General features: G+C 44.6%; 1 protein-coding gene across 2 annotated transcripts in view; it reads left to right on the plus strand.

Moving 5' to 3' along the window:
• The first annotated feature begins 349 nt into the window (after positions 1–349).
• The window catches only part of LOC147624423 (uncharacterized), a 41,265-nt gene continuing 22,519 nt past the window's right edge, over positions 350–19,095 (plus strand). The window contains exons 1-3 of one of the 2 annotated variants that reach the window (XM_086819416.1): positions 350–590; positions 664–887; positions 1,787–1,862. In XM_086819416.1, the coding sequence (XP_086675542.1) occupies positions 453–590; positions 664–887; positions 1,787–1,862 (438 nt within the window). In that variant the 5' untranslated portion in view covers positions 350–452. The remainder of the gene's footprint in view (positions 591–663; positions 888–1,786; positions 1,863–19,095) is intronic. The other variant, XM_086819417.1, reaches the window with a different exon arrangement.

Here is a 19,095-nt window from a genome sequence, read left to right on the forward strand (position 1 = left end):
CCTTCATAGGCAGCAAAGTGCTCGCACATGTAGGGATCCAATAAGCTTAATTATTTTGCAGTGTCTAAGCAAATACGTATTCACAACCATGTGAAAGCAAATCCGAATAGGTGGCCAATCACTCATGGTCATCTTCAACACAAAATGTGATTGGCAAGATCCCCTTGGTCATCATGGGGCCATGCATGAAAATGGGCTCCATATACGACCAACGGTGGGACATGAATTCAGGTGGATCATGGAGAGAGAGAGAAATACAAAGGGTTTTGAGGGCCTGGTCATTTGGGAGGGGGGGTGTGTATGTGTGAGAGACAGGTATTAACTGGTAGAATGGAACACGAGGGTATATACGACCGACGGTTGGACTTGAACTCGGGTGGACTTGAGAGAGAGGGAGAGAGAGAAATAGGAAGGGTTTTGGCGCCAACTGCAACAAGGGTAGGCAGGCAACAATGGCAGCTGAAGCACAAGATTGGATTCTCCCCTTGGTCTCTGCAGCTCTCGGCCTGGCTGTGGGCATTATCGTATCCTCTTCTCACGCGACCCTGTTCGCGTTTCTAAAGGCTTCTTGGCCCCTCTCCACTCTCAAGGTCAGGTTTGGTCCATGACTTCAGCCTTTTCCGTGATCATTATTGGAAATAAAGTTGCATCCTTGTCTTCCAGCATGCCCTTGGCTGCAGAAAGAACGCCCCCACCTGTTGTCAGAGGAAATTGCATGTTGCCCACCATTGCTTGGATGACAGCATTAAGGCTGAAGACCATGGCGGTGTTATCCGGCGCAGCAAGGTGCATGTCCAAGCATCGATTTCCAATGGCCTCTCTCAGGAAATTTCATTGCCAAATGGCAGCCTTAAACCAGACCCATTTGATCCATCCAAACGCCAAGGGTAAGCATCGCGTTACTGTATCAAACTCGTGTTTACTTTAATCAGTAAGTTTCACTGGACATCATCATGTCCGTACCATTTTGTCAAGGGAATGTGCTTAGAACAGGAAGAACGAGGCAAGAAGAAAGCATACTTCCCTGCCTCTTGGCACAGGTGAGATCGACCATCTATTTTTGTGCACTAGACGGACCCATGATTAGTCTATGGACGGATTGATCTCTGCACTCTCACAAGGTCGGCCCATGGATGTGGGTCTAGGGCTGGACAGGGGAGATCCCTGCCAATGAGGGAAGTGTCGTTGAGACCTTTCCTTTTTATCGGGTGGGTGTCATGTTTGTAAATCCCCTAAGAGGCTGGTTTGCCAAGGGCACGAGTCACACACCCTTCCATGTGCCTTTGGGAGTGGCTTGAATGGTTGATTTTGCTTGCCGTGAAGTGATACCTGGTTTTTTTCACCTAAAGCTAGGATCCAGGATAACCAGAGTCATTTTAAGGACAGGTATGTTCGCTGTTTGAAAGACATGGAAAGCCTGTTTTTGTAGAAAACCATCTGAAACATTGAAACTTTTTGGCACTTTACATATAACACAGCATGACTCAGAAGCATCAAATCTACCATAGCATAGGTCTACCCTAAGTCATGAATACATTCTCCTAGAAACAGAGCTCTTACTTCAAGGAAGGTCTCTTTTTTTTAGTAAGTTTTACATATTACGTATAGGTGTTGGGATTTGAATTCACGCCCTTGGGCAAGGGCCCATCAAGCAAGGCCTCAAAATAACGCTTTCGTCCAAAAAGTACAAGAGGAAGGTTTAAAACAAATCTCAACTTAGATTTTCCTATAGTCAGTGCCATATGCTTCATATTATCAATTTTTATTTTGGTGCAATTGGCTGCAGGTATTTATCTTGGGATGATTATTTCATGGCAATAGCTTTTCTCTCTGCACAAAGATCCAAAGATCCTAATCGTCAGGTTTGCATGAATTTTACCTATGTCAGGTGTGCAAACATATTTATTGAATGAAGTACATATGCAAAGGATAATGAAAGACCCCTTGAAGCTGGTTGAGCAGCCCTACATTTCCATGACTAGGGAAAATGGGAGAAAAATGTCTAAAAGCAGCCTTACTCCCTTGTAGACGTGGTTGACCACTCCATGACCTATTCGAGCATCTTCCATGTGCAAAACGGGCTGCCACTGGCTGTCCAGTTTGTCAATATGCTGTCCATCCCTGCCTAGTGGCTGAAAATGTAGTGGCTGAAAATGTACATGCTGCTGTCCAGAGCTTGTGTGTTCAGCCGTGCATCAATCCTAATGGTTCTAGACATGACTTGATTATGGGTGGTGCTTGGCTATTGGCCTGATATGCTGCCTGGACCTTTGTACAAAGCATAATCGTAGTGGGTTATAGTTGCGTGTAGGCCAACGCATCGACTTGACACCATGGAAACAAAAGAACGCATTTCGTGGGTTTGAGATGCTCAAAACATTTCTATCACAACACATTTCTAAAACATGATGGAACCTCTGAAAAAAAGTTTTGCTGAAATTCTATTTGGGTCAACATCTAAAAATTGTTGCTTGTTGCTTTGCCTTCTCCTTGCACCAATTTTGACCCATTCTATAGCCTGTTTTTGCATGCCATTGCAGCCCAAATTCAGCCCCGTGCAATCATTTGTTCTTTCATCCTTTTTTCTCCCTCTATAGCTCCTTCCCATTTGCTCTTCCTCCCTTCATAGCTCGAGCCTCCTTCCCATTTGGTCTTCTCCTTCTATCTTCAAGTACCATAACCAAATCTCTCTCCTCCTCGACTATCGTCTTCCCATGGTCCTCTTCTCCTCCTTCAATTTGATTTTTTAAAATAAAAATTTCAAGGAAAGATCCTTCTACTAGTCAAAAGAAAGGAAAAATTAGATAAGTGGTGGGCCTCCCACTCTGGCTGTTGTTCCTAGAGGGTGGGTGGCTACTACGATGGTGGGTGTAGAAATAGCCACAAAGGAGGCTTGTAGTGCCAAATTGGTCCGTTACCCCCTCTTTGGAGGGAAGGGTGTGTGTAGGAAGGGTGCGTGATGCTGTTGCATATGCTTAGAGTCACCTAGAGGTTGTTCCATTGTTCCCGCAAGGTGTTGATGATATCCGTCCAAGTGGAATTGATCGTCTCTGTGGGTGAGGTGGTGGTGCCATCTATGGCCTCTCTGCATCTAACTCATGAGATGTGCCAAGCAGCAAGACCGCTGATGAGCTCCCACCTTTGGTATACATTGGATTTTGAGGTCCATTGGATGATTTGGACTACTGAGGATGTTGGAATTGCAGAGTTCCTATAACATGGGTGCTTGTGAAAGCGTGTTTATGAATTGATTGATTGCAATTAGTGCCTAATCAAAGACTTAAACCCATGTTCAAACCGTTGCTTCTTCATGCTCAATACACAGTAGAGAGAGATGACCTAGTCTACGATGTATTACTAACATGAAATGTATACAATGTTGAATAGAGATACTCAATGGTGGTAGTGCTCCTGAGTTCTCAATGACTTAATGATGATCAATGAATGAATATGGCTAAAGTTAGACTCCTATTTATAGTATCTAATGTTGGTGAGTTGGCTACCAACTCTACCAAATCTAATAATAATGTCTAGTTAGACGTGTTCACACAATAATTCTGTTCACATTGGATTGCTCATTGGGACTTGGAAAATATTACAAAGATCTGGCACAATAGCCCTTACAAACACATAAATCTGGCGACATACTTGACCTTTGAGTTGGCCAATGGGTAGAAGCATGTCCATGTCACAATCTGGAGAGTGCACATGATGTTAGAAGTCATCTCCTGTCTTTACTGAGACACTAGGGCCTCTATTGTGGGTGTGCCCGCCCTTGTAGGTGCTTTTCTCATTTTTCCTCACTCGTATTTTTTCCCATATTTTTCCCATTTATCTATGGCTTGGGGGGATAGTCGTGAGCTGGCAGGCGCTTCTTTCTCTGCCCAACTGCACCCGACTTATGTACAGTCCTGGCCAACTCATATATGGCGGCCGACTGGCCCTTGTAGCTGGTCGTGGAGGATTGGACCCTGTCGGCTGCCTCTGGAGCAGGTTGACTGCTGCCTGGGGTCCATATATAATGGACCCCCACACCCCTTGCTATTATCATCTCGTATCTTGTGTATATATAGTAGAGTCACACGCCTCTCTCTCCATTGCTGTTTTTTCTGCACTTGCTCTTGTGTTTCCAGATTTTGTCATCATCTCCACTGCGTATTCTGACATGGTATTAGAGCCCTAGGCTCTTGATAGTTCTTGGGATTTGTGTGAGCAAGATGGGGACTGCTGTGTTGCTGATTGGTGGACTGTTCGGGAAGAGGACGGTGGGCTGATTTGCTGGACAACCACTTGCAGGTGTAAGTTCTTCTTTGTTGCCACCCACCCACCCTTTTTCAGATTACATCCCTGCAATGGCAGATTTGTTAGAGACGGCTGAGGAGCATGTGAAGATCCCAACTCTCCCCACGTTCCCGGTGGACCGTCAGTTGGACGGGAACAATTACGGCATATGGAAGGTTATGATGGAATCTGTGTTGGAGTCATATGACCTTGCTGATTTCATCGTTGTCGGGGTTCCACGGCCAGAAGCAGAGAAAGGGGAGTTACAGTCAACTAGAAAGGACCGCGAGGCACAGGCACAGTTGTGGGATCGTGTCAACGCGAGGGTCCGTTCATTTATCTTCCTCAATTGCACATCGTAGGTCATCAATCATGTAAAGCATATGACACTGGCTAGAGGCATATGGCAGCACTTGGCTTCTCTTCATAATAGGGTATTGTCCATGAAGAGGATTTTCTTGGAAGTACAGATGTGGGTTATGAACCCTGCAAAGTCGTCGACGATGCGGGAGCATATTAACAAGCTGCAGGCCCTTCAATAGGAAGACCTTCGGGCTGGGAAGGAGATATCATTAGAAGATATGGCCATAACTTTGTTGTCCCACTTGCCTTCTCAGTATTTCGCTTTCTACTCTTCTTTGATTACTAGTGGCAAGCTCAGCACCATTACATGGGAGGAACTTGTGCCCATGGTCTTGGACCAGGAGGAACGATTCACGAACTCTCCTCATAGCGGAGGTTCGGAAGCCTTAATTGGCCAACGGTCGAAAGGCCGGAATAACAACAAGGGCAAAGGGAAGGCTTCATCGGAGAAGTCTTCTGAGAAGAAGCTTGACATGGATTGAGAGAAACTGAAGGCCGAGAGGTCCTGCAATGATTGTGCCGAGAAAGGCCACTATTGGAGGAAATGTCCTAAGCGGATTGGGAAGAGTGCTGATTCTTCAGCCTCAGCCGCAAAGACTCCAGCATTTGTGCACTTAGAGATGATGGACTCAGATGCTTCATCGTCTTCGAGCGAGGAGGCAGTTGGATTCACCGCAAAGGATACCCGAGAGTGGATTCTTGACAGTGGTGCTTCCAGGCACATGACTCCTTCCCGAGACTTTTTTTTGGATGTGAAATGGTAGTCAGGTCGCATCTTCATTGGCAACAACTCTGAGGGCTGGATGGAGATTATTCCCGACGTCAAGGGGGGTAAGCATTCCTCCCGTGTTCTTTACGTCCCTGCTCTTGGTTTTCATCTTCTGTCAGTGTTTACAAACTTGTGCAGAAATTGGGTCTTGACACAACACCTAGCGATTATACCTATGAGGTACGCCTACTTGCGGATCGGCAAGTATGGGATCAAAAGGTGGAGACGCTACCGATCCGGATTCAGGACTACAAAGATACTCTGGAATGGTATGTTATGCACCTAGAACATGTAGACTTGTTATTAGGGATTGAGTGGTTTAAGACTCTTCAAGTCTAGATAGATTGGTCTAGTCATATTTTTTCTTTTGAACATAGGAACACCCAATATAGTATCTTAGGTGATTGTATACATCCCTCTCAGGGACCTCTTGTAAATACAGTTGATTTTGGTAGTATATTGGATTCTTCTTTGTATACTGCTTTCCATTGTGTATTGATTCCACTTTCTTCATTTCTCATACCTTCTATGGATGTCAATGAATTAAGTGTATTCGAAAGCAAAGATTTACAGAAGATACGTGATTCGTTTCAAGATGTATTTCCTAAGGAACTGCCATCGGGATTACGACCTGAAAGGGCAGTAGATTATCGTATTGACCTGATCCCTGGTGCTCACCCTGTTAGTATTCCACGGTACCGGATGAGTCAAGCTGAGGAAGATGAGTTGGCCAAACAACTTGAAGATTATTTGAGGATGGGCAAGATCCGTCCAAGTAAATCACCTTGGGGTGCACCTGTGTTGCTTAGGAGAAAGAAGAACAACACCTGGAGAATGTGTATGGATTACAAGAGATTGAACAAGCTAACAATTAAGAACAGTTATCCTCTCCCTAGATCAGATGACGTGATTGATCGGTTAGCAAGAGCGAAATATTTCACGAAGATAGATTTACGTACTGGCTATCACCATATACGTATTCATGAAAGGCATGTCGAAAGAACCGTCTTTCGGACTAGATATGGCCATTACGAATTTCTCGTATTACCTTTTGGGTTAACCAATGCTCCAGCCACTTTCCAGCAAATGATGAACGATCTTTTTCGTGAACATTTGGAAAAATTTGTGGTTGTGTTCTTGGATGATATTTTGATATATAGTCGTACTCTTGAGGATCACGTTAAACACCTCACGATTGTCTTAACTATTTTAAGACAGAATCGACTATGTGCTAAATTAAGTAAATGTGAGTTTTTCATGACAGACATCATTTACTTGGGACACAAAATCACTAGAGATGAATTGAGCATTGACTATGACTGAGTTCAGAAGGTTCTGGCCTGGCCTATACCGTGAACAGTGCAACAACTTCGTTCTTTTCTCGGTTTTGTTGTTTTTCTTCGAAAATCTATGTGGGGTACTCTCAGCTCACACTACCGCGATGACCGACTTGTTGAAAGGTCGTGGACGTAAGTCAAATTAGCCTATCACTTGGAATAACGATCTGGATATGGCCTTCAGACTTTTGAAAGATAAAGTCAAGGAAGCACCTTTCTTAGCATTATCTGATCCTAGTCGGTCTTATGTTCTTGAAAGTGATGCCAGTAACTATGCCATCGGGGCTGCTCTATTTCAAGATGGTAGACCTGATGCTTTTGAAAGTAAAAAGCTAGACGACACTCAAACTCGTTTGAAGTTGCCATGCGAGGTTAAGTGGTATGGTTCGGGACCAATCCGCAACCAGATGCAGGGCATACTCGTGAGGATAAGCTTTAGGTAGCCCTTATTGGCATATATGCTATGAGTAGTGCCACATGTGAACATGGGCTAACCAAGGACACTTTTCTCCCTTTGGGTTTTTCCCCTTGGATATTAGGTGTGAAAGGACACCACACTTATTTGATTGTATTACGATATTGTGGAGTCAACTCCCTTGCTCCACACATCTTGCATCTATCAACTTTGAGTAGCAATCACCATCTCTCTCACTCTCTTGAGAGCTTGCTATTGTGTACCATCTTTGTGTGTGTTTGTGTGTCTTTGTTTCTCTGAAACCGTAACCTCCCAACAGTGATATCAAAGCTTGGTTGTAGCCCGTGAAGTTCCCAACTTCCTGCGACATTCCATCTATTCGCGCTTGCACAGTCAGTCAGTCCGGCACTCTGCGTTTCCGTCCGTCGCTGCCTACTGCCTGTTTCAGCCTCCACAAAGGGCAGAGCGAGTGGAGAGGGCTCCACCACAGCCCAGCCCACCGGTTGAGCTCGCACCACAGTGAGCGGTGCTCGGCCGAGCTCCACCACACTTGTGGCTTACGTGGCAAAGGCCATTTTTGGCACAAATCCTAGGTCAGATTTCCGTCACCCGTCTCGTCGTCTCACTTGTGCCCATCGCCGCTTGCAGCAACTCCGTCGACGGCTCTCGCCTTCTGCACCCGTCTCTGCCATGCTCGACTGCTCTGGTCTTCGAGCAACTAGCCACCTGGTCTTCTCACTGTGACATTCACAGGCGTCGAGTGAAGCTGGTTGATGAGCAATTGTGAGATCCTCCTATCTGTCGTCTGCACGCTGCTTGCCTTCAGCAACAACAGCTCCCACCTATCGCAGCAGCAACCCGCTTGTTGCACTAGCAGCAACTGCTCTTGCCACGTCAACCCACCAACAGCAACTCTGTGGAGAAGGGTCCAGAGCCTACGACAAAAATCAGGAGACTACAACATTTAGGATCGTGCTTAAAAAATTAGGGTTTCATCATGTAACTAATTTTTTGTTGGATTTAGGGGCTTTTGTGAATTTATTGCTTTGTTGCAAAATTCAAGTGCAGGCAACATTGGGGTGCAGGATTCAGGAAAAATTTGGGGATTTTTCAAAATTTGGAGATTTTTCAAAAATTGCACAATTGCATTTACAAGACACAAAGAAAATTGAGGCTTTCGTGAAATCATTGCTTAATCACAAAATTGAAGCTCATTGGTACACAGATTTATGGGGCTTTTGTCAATTATGTGCAATTGACACATAAATTAGCCCATTGGTGCTCAGAAATTAGGGGATTTTCAGCATTGCAGCCTGAAATTTAGGGCAAAATATTTGTGCAGGACATTGTGGTTGCCTGGCATTGCACTCCGGTGCATTTTGGATTTTGCCTACAAGTGCTTCTTACAGCATATTTGGTTGCACGTGTTTGCATATCTCTTGGTGAAGAGATTTGGGCAAATGGCTAGAAATACAACCGACATATTCAAGGTTTTGTCCCAAGAGGACAAATTGGATGGCAGTAATTACTCCCTATGGAGTTTCATGGTCCAAAATCTACTTGTGACCAAAGGATTATGGGGTTATGTGTCAGATGAAGATGTACGCCCTGATGACATAGCACTTGACACGCCTGGCCGTGGTGCTCAACAAGCAATAGTACCCACTCCTCTCTCATAGGAGCAGAAAAGATGGGATACTCGAGATGCCCAAGCGATGGCTTTGATTGCTTTGTTTGCTTTGTCAGTAAAGCGATCAATCATACCGCATATTCGGTCTTGCAGGACCTCACGACGAGCTTGGGATGTACTTGAAACCATGTATTAGGCAAAGAATGAGGCCAGGGTTGCATTTCTCAAGAAAGAGCTTGAGAACTTAGACATGAATGAAGGTGATAGTATGGCTGATCATCTTACGAAGATCCAAGATATTCGGGAGCAACTGCGCAACATTGATGAGGTCATTTCCGAAAAGGAGTTAGTTTCCAGAACACTATCATCTTTGCCAAAAACCTACTTGAATTTCCAGACATTGCTCACTCTATCTATGCGGGGTAACCCTGAACCAATCTTGTTTGAAGAGTTGGTTGGTTTGTTGCTACAGGAGGAGCAGAATTGGAAGAACAAATCTTCCAGCATGCGTGGTGATGGGGCTTTTGCTGCCCAAGACAAGGGCAAGGGAAAAGCCAAACACAATTCTCAACCAAAGGCTGATTCGGGACAGCCTTCACAAAAGGCTAAAAATGATGTAGGGAAGCCCAAAAAGAAGGACAAATGTCACTATTGCAAGAAACCAGGTCATTACTTGAAAGAGTGCAGAAAGAGGCTTGCAAAGTAGAAGAAAAAGGAAAGCGGCATGGCTATAGATTCTTCTTCATTACCTCCAGGGAAAGATGATCCATCAATAAATCTTGTGCAGGATGAGTGGACTTTCATCACTTGTAGTTATGATGCATCTTTGGAGCATATGTCTCTCAGTGTCAATGAAACACAAGACACATGGTATTTTGACGGTGGTGCTTCTAAACACACCATCTCTCGGAGGGATTTGTTTAAGAAGCTTATGGTTGCCCCAGAAGGCAAGCGGGTAACATGTGCAAACAATTCTTCTTATCTAGTTGAGGGTGTTGGTGAGATGATCCTCACAACAGCAGATGGTGCAGACTTATGTCTTTCAAATGTATTGTATGTGCCAGGGATTAAAAAGAACTTGTTGTCCATCTCCTCTTTTGCTAAAAGAGGATATGAAGTCAACTTTGAGGATGACAGATACACAGTGAAAGACTGTGAAGGTGGCTATGCATTGGTCACTTCCGGCACATTGTACCATGGGTTATATCAACTTGACAAGTTTGACAGGAGAGAGCATGATGCTCATGTGGTTACCACTCTTACACCTGCCATGCACGAGGTAGAATTGTGGCATGCCAAGTTTGGGCATGTGAATTATGGCAGTTTGATGCTTTTGCAAAGGCATAATATGGTACAGGATATGTCTCATGTAGAGCTGCCACCAAAACATATATGTGAAGGGTGCATATTGGGTAAGATGCACAAAAATGCATTCCCAAAAGATGGGTCAACAAGGGCTGTCCGAAAATTACAGCTTGTGCACAATGATATGTGCTGTCCTATGCGGACACCATCTTTTGGAAAGCATCTACACTTTGTAACCTTTATCAATGACTACTCCAGATTTGCATGGGTGTATTTGCATGTTTTCAGCATTTTGTGGCACAAGCTAAAAATCAAACAAGTTGCAAAGTGCAGACCCTCTGTACAGACCGAGGGGGGAAATACATGTCCATTGCTTTCAAAGCATTTATGGCAGAGAAATGCATAAAGCATCAATGCACGATGCGATATTCTCCTCGGCAAAATGGTGTTGTTGAGAGAAAGAACAGGTCTTTGATGGAAATGGCTAGATACATGGTTAAAGGCAAAGGATAGCCTCACAAATTCTGGATGGAGGCAATAATGTGTGCTGCACATGTGTTGAACAGATGCCCTACCAAAGCATTGAAAACCATCATGCCATATGAGGCTTGGCACGAAAGGAAACCTAAAGTCGACCACTTTAGAGTTTTTGGATGTATAGCATATGCACATGTACCTGAGCAGTTGAAAGGTCAGCTTGATGATAAAGCCACTAAGTGTATATTTGTGGGTTATAGCAGTGGCAGTAAAGACTACCATCTCTTTAATCCTTCCACACAAAGGATTTTGGATAGCAGAGATGTTTTATTTGCTGAAAATTCAGACCAACCATTGGCTGAATTTTTTGGACAACCACCTTCAGGCCCACATAACATGTTTGAAGGACTTCTCTCGTTGGGAATTGATGGCTCTACAGATCAGCCATCAACTTTGCCCAATGGACAGCATTTGGGTGCTCCAAATCAACACATGAATGAGTTCATTACACCTCAAAATGTGGAGGAAGTAGTGGAGCAAGAACGAACAGCAATGGAGGACACGGGCTGTTTCGCGTAATGCAAGAGAACATGCAGATGTTGCTTCCATGAGTACACTTTGTGATGCAAATGAGCCAGATTCATTTGAAGAGGCTCATGAGGATGATCATTGGATGCAAGCCATGCAAAATGAGATGGATTCTATCCATAAAAATAGCACTTGGGATTTGGTAGATTTGCTTGCTGGCAAGAAGCCCATCGGCACAAAGTGGGTTTACAAGTTAAAAAGAAAGTCTGATGGTACCATTGACAGGTACAAGGCCAGGTTAGTGGCCAAAGGATATGCCCAACAAAAAGGCATTGATTATGATGAGACTTTCGCACCCACTTCTCGTATGGCCACAGTTAGATGTGTTGTTGCATTGGCTACCCATCATGGATAGAAAGTGCATCAATTGGACATAAAATCAGCTTTTCTCAATGGGGATTTGCAGGAAGAAGTGTATGTAAATCAACCCATTGGTTTTGTGTTGCATGGTCAGGAAAACAAAGTATGCAAGCTTCGAAAAGCACTTTATGGTCTCAAACAAGCTCCTCGAGCTTGGTATGAGAAGATCCATACTTATTTGACCACACAAGGATTTTGCAATAGTCCAACGGAGAGCACTCTCTATGTGAAAAAGGATCATGACACTTTGATTATGCTCATTCTTTATGTGGATGACATGTTGCTAACTGGGAATGATATGGATAAAATTTCAGCATTCAAAGGTGAATTGCAATCGTTATTTAAGATGACAGATTTGGGATTGTTGCATTATTATTTGGGTATACAATTTGTGCAGACAGATGTTGGGATTTATGTACACCAATCGAAGTACATTCAAAAGTTGTTGCACGAATTCGGGCTTCAAGATTGTAAGCCCATCTCTACTCCGATGGAGCCGAGGCTGAAAATAAGCATGTATGATGTTGGAGAGCCTTTTGATATGAGTGTTTACAACCAAGCAGCGGGCTACCTCATATATTTATGCAACACACGCCCAGATATTCAGTTTGGGGTTTCCCAGTGTAGCAAATTTATGCACAGCCCAAGTACAAAGCATTGGCAAGCAGTGAAGCGGATCTTCCGCTATCTTCAGGGCTCCCTGGATCTTACGTTGGTATATCCCGGGGGGGGCAGCTTGCAATTACATGCTTACAGTGATTCAGACTCGGCCGGTGACTATTATACACGGCAGTCCACCAATGGGAATTGTTTCTTTCTGGGGCATTCATACATATCATGACTGAGCAAAAAACAGCCCACTGTTGCCACATCTACTTGTGAGGCTGAGTACAGGGCAGCCTTTACAGCCACAGTAGATTGTGTATGGCCGAGGAGATTGATGACTGATCTTCGTGAGTGTTAGCAGACACCCACCACCATACTCACTGACAGTCAGAGTGCTAGAGCCGTGGCATGAAACCGAGTGTTTCATGCACACACTAAGCACATAGAGATTCATTATCACCATGTCAAAGAGAGGATTCATGCAAGGGAGATCACATTATCTTCCTGCTCTACACAGGACAATGTTACAGATCTATTCACGAAGGCATTGCCTCGAGAGAAGTTTGAAGCTTTCCGCAAAGCTTTAGGCTTACTCTCCTACAGAGAGTGAACTATTATCGACCTTGTATATGTTCAGATTGCCACTACAGGAGGGTTTATTGGCATATATGCTATGAGTTATGCCACAGATGCTATGGGGTAGTGCCACATGTGAACATGGGGTAACCAAAGGCACTTTTCTCCCTTTGGGTTTTTCCCCTTGGATATTAGGTGTGAAAGGACACCACACTTATTTGATTGTATTATGATATTGTGGAGTCAACTCCCTTGCTCCACACATCTTGTATCTATCTACTTTGAGTAGCAATCACCATCTCTCTCACTCTCTTCAGAGCTTGCTGCTGTGTACCATCTTTGTGTGTGTGTCTTTGTTTCTCTGAAACCCTAACCACCCAGCAATCCTAGTGGTAGGCAGCTTGTCGAGGTGGCATGGAAGGTATAGACAAATCACAATGTAGAAGTTCTTCATGTGAGGCCTCCTTTTGTTGTGGAAATGACTAGCACGATTCAAAATTCGGTAATTGATAGAAGTGGTCCGCACCTTGTGAGCGGCAGAATGAGCGCCCCAACTACCACGAAATGATTTGCATGAGTAAATGGCAGTCTAGATATTCTTCGAACGACATGATAGTATGTCTCGAGATCTCACAACAAGTGAGTTGCTTAGAGATTAGGCTTCGTCGTGGCGAATTTGTCGGCCAGGGCGAGGTTGTGTTGGTGTTGAATTGGAGTTAAAGCAGAGATTGCATGCATTGAAGCCTTTACCTGCAAGGTCAAGGGTTCTTCGGACGATGGGTCATATCATGGGCCAAGCTTGCGTCCACCATGGTCCCCTAATCCAAAGATGTACCTAGAGGGTTAGCATTGATAAGGTTAGTTGCAAGTGCATGTGTGCATGGTAGCAGACTTTGCCCATAGTTGTAACACAAAGCTACATGGCGTTTGTGGCTCAAGGGAGTTGGTGTTATCGAGCACTGGCCGTTGACGAATTTGCCACGACAAAGCATCACGCTTGTTGTGGATCAATGGATGGTGGTGCCGAGAAAGAGGCTACAATAGGTTCCTATTGATTTGACGAAGGTCCAAGCGATGAATCGTACCATGGGCCATGCTTGTGCCCGCCTATAGTCTCCTGAAGTAAACCACGAATCGTAATGCAACTGCTTGAGATATCGTTGCCTATTGATGTGTCTACTAGATGCAAAGCCCTATGTATATTGCAAGTGTTGTGCATATAAGTTGAACAAGAGGTGTGCCTGTGTAGAAGCTCCTTCGGATAAAAACTCCACCACACCACTTTCTTTGACACTTACTTGTCTGGTTTCTTCAACTCCTTACACATGGTTTGAGATAGGGAATTGAGTGTTGATATGTAATGAGGCTGGCTCATAAGGCCAGTGTGAGTGAGGTTGGGTTGTCCATGAGAATGGAAGAAATTAGGATACCTAGTATGACATGGACGTTGGTAAATTGCGAGCTATGGATGGCTTGCCAGACATGGACGAATAAATCCAAGCACTACTCTACTCGGCCCTCTTGTGTGAAGCATGTTGATGGCAGCGGACAGAAGAGAAGCTTTATAGAGCTTGCGTGGCTTCAAGGTGAAATTTTGGATTTTTGGACAATGCAGGCCTTGGCATGCGACTTTGCATTGACCTTTGGGGCCCTCTGGGACATCTCTATCTCGCTTGATATTTTATAATGGTTGCAGAAATGTTTTGCATCTTGGAGGGACATGTAAAGCCCGGGCTTTTGCTAGCAGCCTCAATTGCATTGCCGGCTCTTCTCCCTGGTTGCGTTCTCTTCCTTGTTCTCTTCTCGGAGAAGGTTTTCATGCTCTCGCAATCTTTCCTTTATTTCTCTCTCTCTCTCTCTCTCTCTCTCTCTCTCTCTTTCTCTCCTCTTTTATTTTTTAAACAAAAAACTTTTTTGGGTAATGTGACCCTGGACCTGTGTTGCTACGTGGTTTTTTTGGTGACGTGGCACTGTGGGTCTGCCACGTTGTGAGGGCTCTGGGTGATGGCCTCTATAACAACACCAGACACCACACAAGTGAGAGATATATAGATACAAGGGAATGGGACTCACAAATCACCTGTTCCAAAAGCATTTACCAACCCAGGTGATATCATCAGAGTTCTTGTGAATCAAAAAGAGCCTAAACCAACAGTTGCAACCTCTTTGGAGGGATGGATGCAGCCCTTGTTCTTCACCAATTCTTTAGATCCCTAGGCTTTCATCCATTCTAATCCCTAGAAACAATCCCATGATGACAGATCATTTCTTTCCCATCCTCTGATTCTATATCAACCTCCCTACCCAAGTCAAAAACTGCCCTGAACCAGGTGATCCTTCCTCTTTGATTTCCCAATGTCAGTAGCCTCACTACCCTCCCCAGCTTCTCAACATCCTAGACCAATTGTTCCCGTAGTTGGACAAACTTTGACTCTGTACAGTACTTCAATTCAAGTCTAAGTCCACCTTGCCTCACAATCCTTTGGATACCCAGTTTGCTCCTAGTTGATCCCCTTCCTGACAGTTCAGAATTTCTTACACTTGTCAAATTTCAGATGAACATCATCCTTTCCATGATCTTCTTTGATACTGTACTATTCTCTCCACTGAGACCAAAACTGAGGTGTTGCTAGGATGATTGATAAACTCAAAACATGTCTCACCTGTCTCCTAGGATTAATGGTTCCTTTTCTCCCTTCAATCTCAGAACAACCCAGACCAATTGTTATTCAACTAAACACTCTCTGATCATGTACACTATCCCTCATTCAAGTCTAGGTCTATCCAGCTTCACTGTCATGATTTGTCCCAGGTTAGCTCTCCTCATGGCAGTTCAGAGAAACTCATCCTCTCTGCTCCTTATGACACACCTAGATCCAAAGTATACCAGCCCTTCTTGTTGCTCTGCTTCCTCTGATTCTGTCCCAGCATAAACCTGAGATTACCCAGTCCAAATCCAGCTACCTATTGTCAATCTCCCTTGAACAAGTCATACAATCCAGAGACCCAGCGCATGCATGCTAGCAATCCATGCCTAATTTCTGAAGCCTACCCAAACACTCTGAATTGATGCAGTTGAACCAATACCAACAGAGTTTGGCCCTTTACCTCAACACATATACAAGCTTATGTCTCTGAATTCATGATAAATAACCCATTATTCAAACATGAAACTATCAGATACAGAGCACTTGATAACATTTCACAGCACTCTGTTATATAAAAAACTCACAGCAGTCCCTCCTCAATGGAGCTTACAGAAACAAGACAGAAAAACAATGGTAACTTTGGCAGTCAGACCACAAGTCCAGTCACCAACCGTGCAACAGAGTAGGTGCTGCAGATGCTCTGACCCCCCAGTTCACTTGGGCTTCAATCTGTACCTCCACCCCTGCTCTGGCTCAGCATCCCACAAACCCAAATTATCCAAAAAAAACTCTGCAACTCCCAATTACAACCTCTGATATTGATGCTTCTTCTCCAATTCAGCTTTAATTCATCCTTCTAACACTCAATTGATCATCCTCTGTTACCCAGCTCCATGTTCATTTATCATTTCTCTCCTCTCTGCTCTGTGTTCTCTGATCTTCCAGGATCCAAGCTTCTTCCCTTAACCCCCAGGGCAACTCGTCACTTTTTCCTCTATCCCCTGCTGCTCAGCACCTCTAATTATTCAACATCCCAGCTCTCCCTCTCTTCTGAAAAATTCGACGTTTTTTCCCTATCCCCTTGCATCTACAGCATTCAGCCTACAGAACCCCTTGCGTTTTTAGCATTCATACAGTTTTCAACATCCTCATATGCATCGTTTTGCTACAGCCACTTGGTGAAGGTAAAACTCAGCATTCATACTCATTTTCAGCAGTCATACATAATCTAGAACAGTCCCAATTAGCCCCTTCTCTCAGCCTCAGATTTGCAGCCTTCTTACATCCATTGGGAAGAGTGCATAGACTCGAGATTGGTCATCATTGGTGCTTCTACAGCCGTGTACAGTTCAGCCTGACTCTTGGTCCTCCGAGATCTTTGTTTGGCTTATCTACATCAGTCCACAGTCAGTCTCTTCAAAGAAATAAAGCAAATACTATTCCGGTAACGGGATAGGGGGTCCTTCAGTGCGTAATTCGGGACCCCATACGGTGTACAGTTTCTATTTCTCTCTCTCTCAAATCTCTTAAAGTTTGAAGTCTTAAAGTGGATTCCTAAACTCGCGAAACTAAAGATACAGAAGACGGTGTGAGCATTTGTCTGACAGGATCGTCAAATTACAAATACTTCCGCTGCATGTTACATTGGTATCAGATTCAGCTTGTCCACACACATCGTATCCTAGCGTAAGGACATCGTTGGATGGTCAGATTGCGTTCCGGCACGACCACCAACTTCAGCATCATGTCTATAGAGGAGAGTACTCATCAACCGGAATACGTCTCCCCCGAAGGAGACCTTGCTCTTCCGACTACCGCAAACACCATAGCTCTACTCAAAGCTCAGAACTACCTTCTCATGGAACATCTCCAACGCTTGGAGGCAACAGCAGCACGTCCTCTCCGCCTCCAGTAACCCCTGACTACATCTCCCTCTTCTTTCAGATGGAAGAACAAAGAAGAGAAGAAGAGGCTAGACGGAGAGAAGAAAAAGTAAAAGTTGAAGTAAGAAAGCAACAAGAAAAAGCAGATAGACGAGACTATGAGGAAGCCCAACACAAGATCGAAGAAGACCAGCGTCAGGTTGAACTCGCCGCTCGGGAACACCAACGAGAGCTCGATCGAGAACGTATGTTACTCGAGTACCAAGGGGAAAAGGAGGCCATGCATCTTAGACAGCAGCATCTCTCTTCAGTTTCCCTAGCCTCAGGTGCCACCAGCCAACCAGCAGCCCGCAACATCGACTACCGTCATTCGAAGTCAACCGAATTTTAGTAAGTATGATCGTAAGTGTGGTCATTTAGTAGTTAATCAGTTCATTCATCAGTTTACTGCTCATTTTCCATTAGCTAGGATTACAGATCCTCAGGACAAAGTCCACGTAGCGGCTCCCCACCTTACGGGTGAGGGAGTCACTTGGGAGCATTAGTCTAGTCTTCATATAGACCAGACCACATGTGTCACATCTTTTAGCTGGGATACATTTGTTCATGACCTTAAGATCAGATTCCTCCCGCCTCAGTATATGACTGGCCTGGCAGATGAGTTTTATGGACTCAAACAAAACGGGTCAACAGTGCTTCAATTTTCCGGAAAGGTTATCACTTTAGCACGACAGTTAGGGTTATCTGAGTAGGTTAAGATGGATCAATTCATTCGTGGATTAGATCCCAACATCCGGTTCACAGTTCGCAACTTTGAATCCGGTACATATGACCGGCCTTTGACTCTTGCTCAAAATGAAGAAATGAAGATGAATGGAGATAAGCCCAAGCAATCATCACAGTCCAGTACCAAACCCCAGCAGTCTGCTGCGCAGCCAGGGAAAGGTAATGCATTTCTAAAGATGCTAAGAAAGACGGCAATAATAGCTCCAGTTCAGGAGGTAAGAAGGATAAAGAATCCAAGCCTAAGAAAACCCCTAAGGAAAAGGCTAAAGCAGGCATTACTGGAGGTTATCTTCCTCCAGAGGAGCAAAGGAAATACCAATCCGAAAATAGATTCTTTTTCTGTCATACCATAGGGCATGGTAAGAAGGATTGCCACAAATGGCAAGCGGAGCAAGCCTCCAAAGCTCCTTTTGCCACAGTTGCCACAGTATCTCCAGCTCCTCCAACCCCGTCTACAACCACAAATGCAGTTCAGCTTTTACCTTCTATGCGGATTATCCTATGCCATCCATGGTATTTGATGCTAAGCAGGAGGGTGAGAGCGATGCTGCATAGAAAAGCCTCATCCGAGCTTATGGCTCTGCCAAGGGCCGGCAGTTTGTAGTCCTGTTTGACATGGGCAGTTTTGAGGATGCCATCTCTCCCCAGTTGGCTAACAAGATGAGCTGCACATTAGTACCATATCATTTGGATGTGGACGGGTTCACACCTGGTCTCTGCACCCACATATCCCAGAAGGCATAGCAGTTTGCCTTTGAAGTTCAGAAGGCCTCATTCCAACGAGATTTCATTGTCTCGCCTCTTTTGGGTTGTGACATGATCTTAGGAATCCAGTGGTTTTGTCAATATGACCCTATTCCCGATTGGGGCCAGGACACTTTTACTATCTGTAAAGGTTTTCTTGAGTCCGTCATGATTCGTGGGGATAGAAGCATTCTTGGCATCCCATTGATTTCGCACCTCCAAGCCCGACGAGCTATCCGCAAGGGAGCGGAAGGGGCACTACTTTATGTTCGTGCTGAGACAGCCTCTACCTCATCGGTAGCACCTATCTCATCTTCAGTCCCACAG

The sequence above is a fragment of the Cibotium barometz genome, chromosome 25 (assembly GCF_041138505.1).
Source record: "Cibotium barometz isolate CiBa-2024 chromosome 25, ASM4113850v1, whole genome shotgun sequence".
Lineage (NCBI taxonomy): Eukaryota > Viridiplantae > Streptophyta > Polypodiopsida > Cyatheales > Cibotiaceae > Cibotium > Cibotium barometz.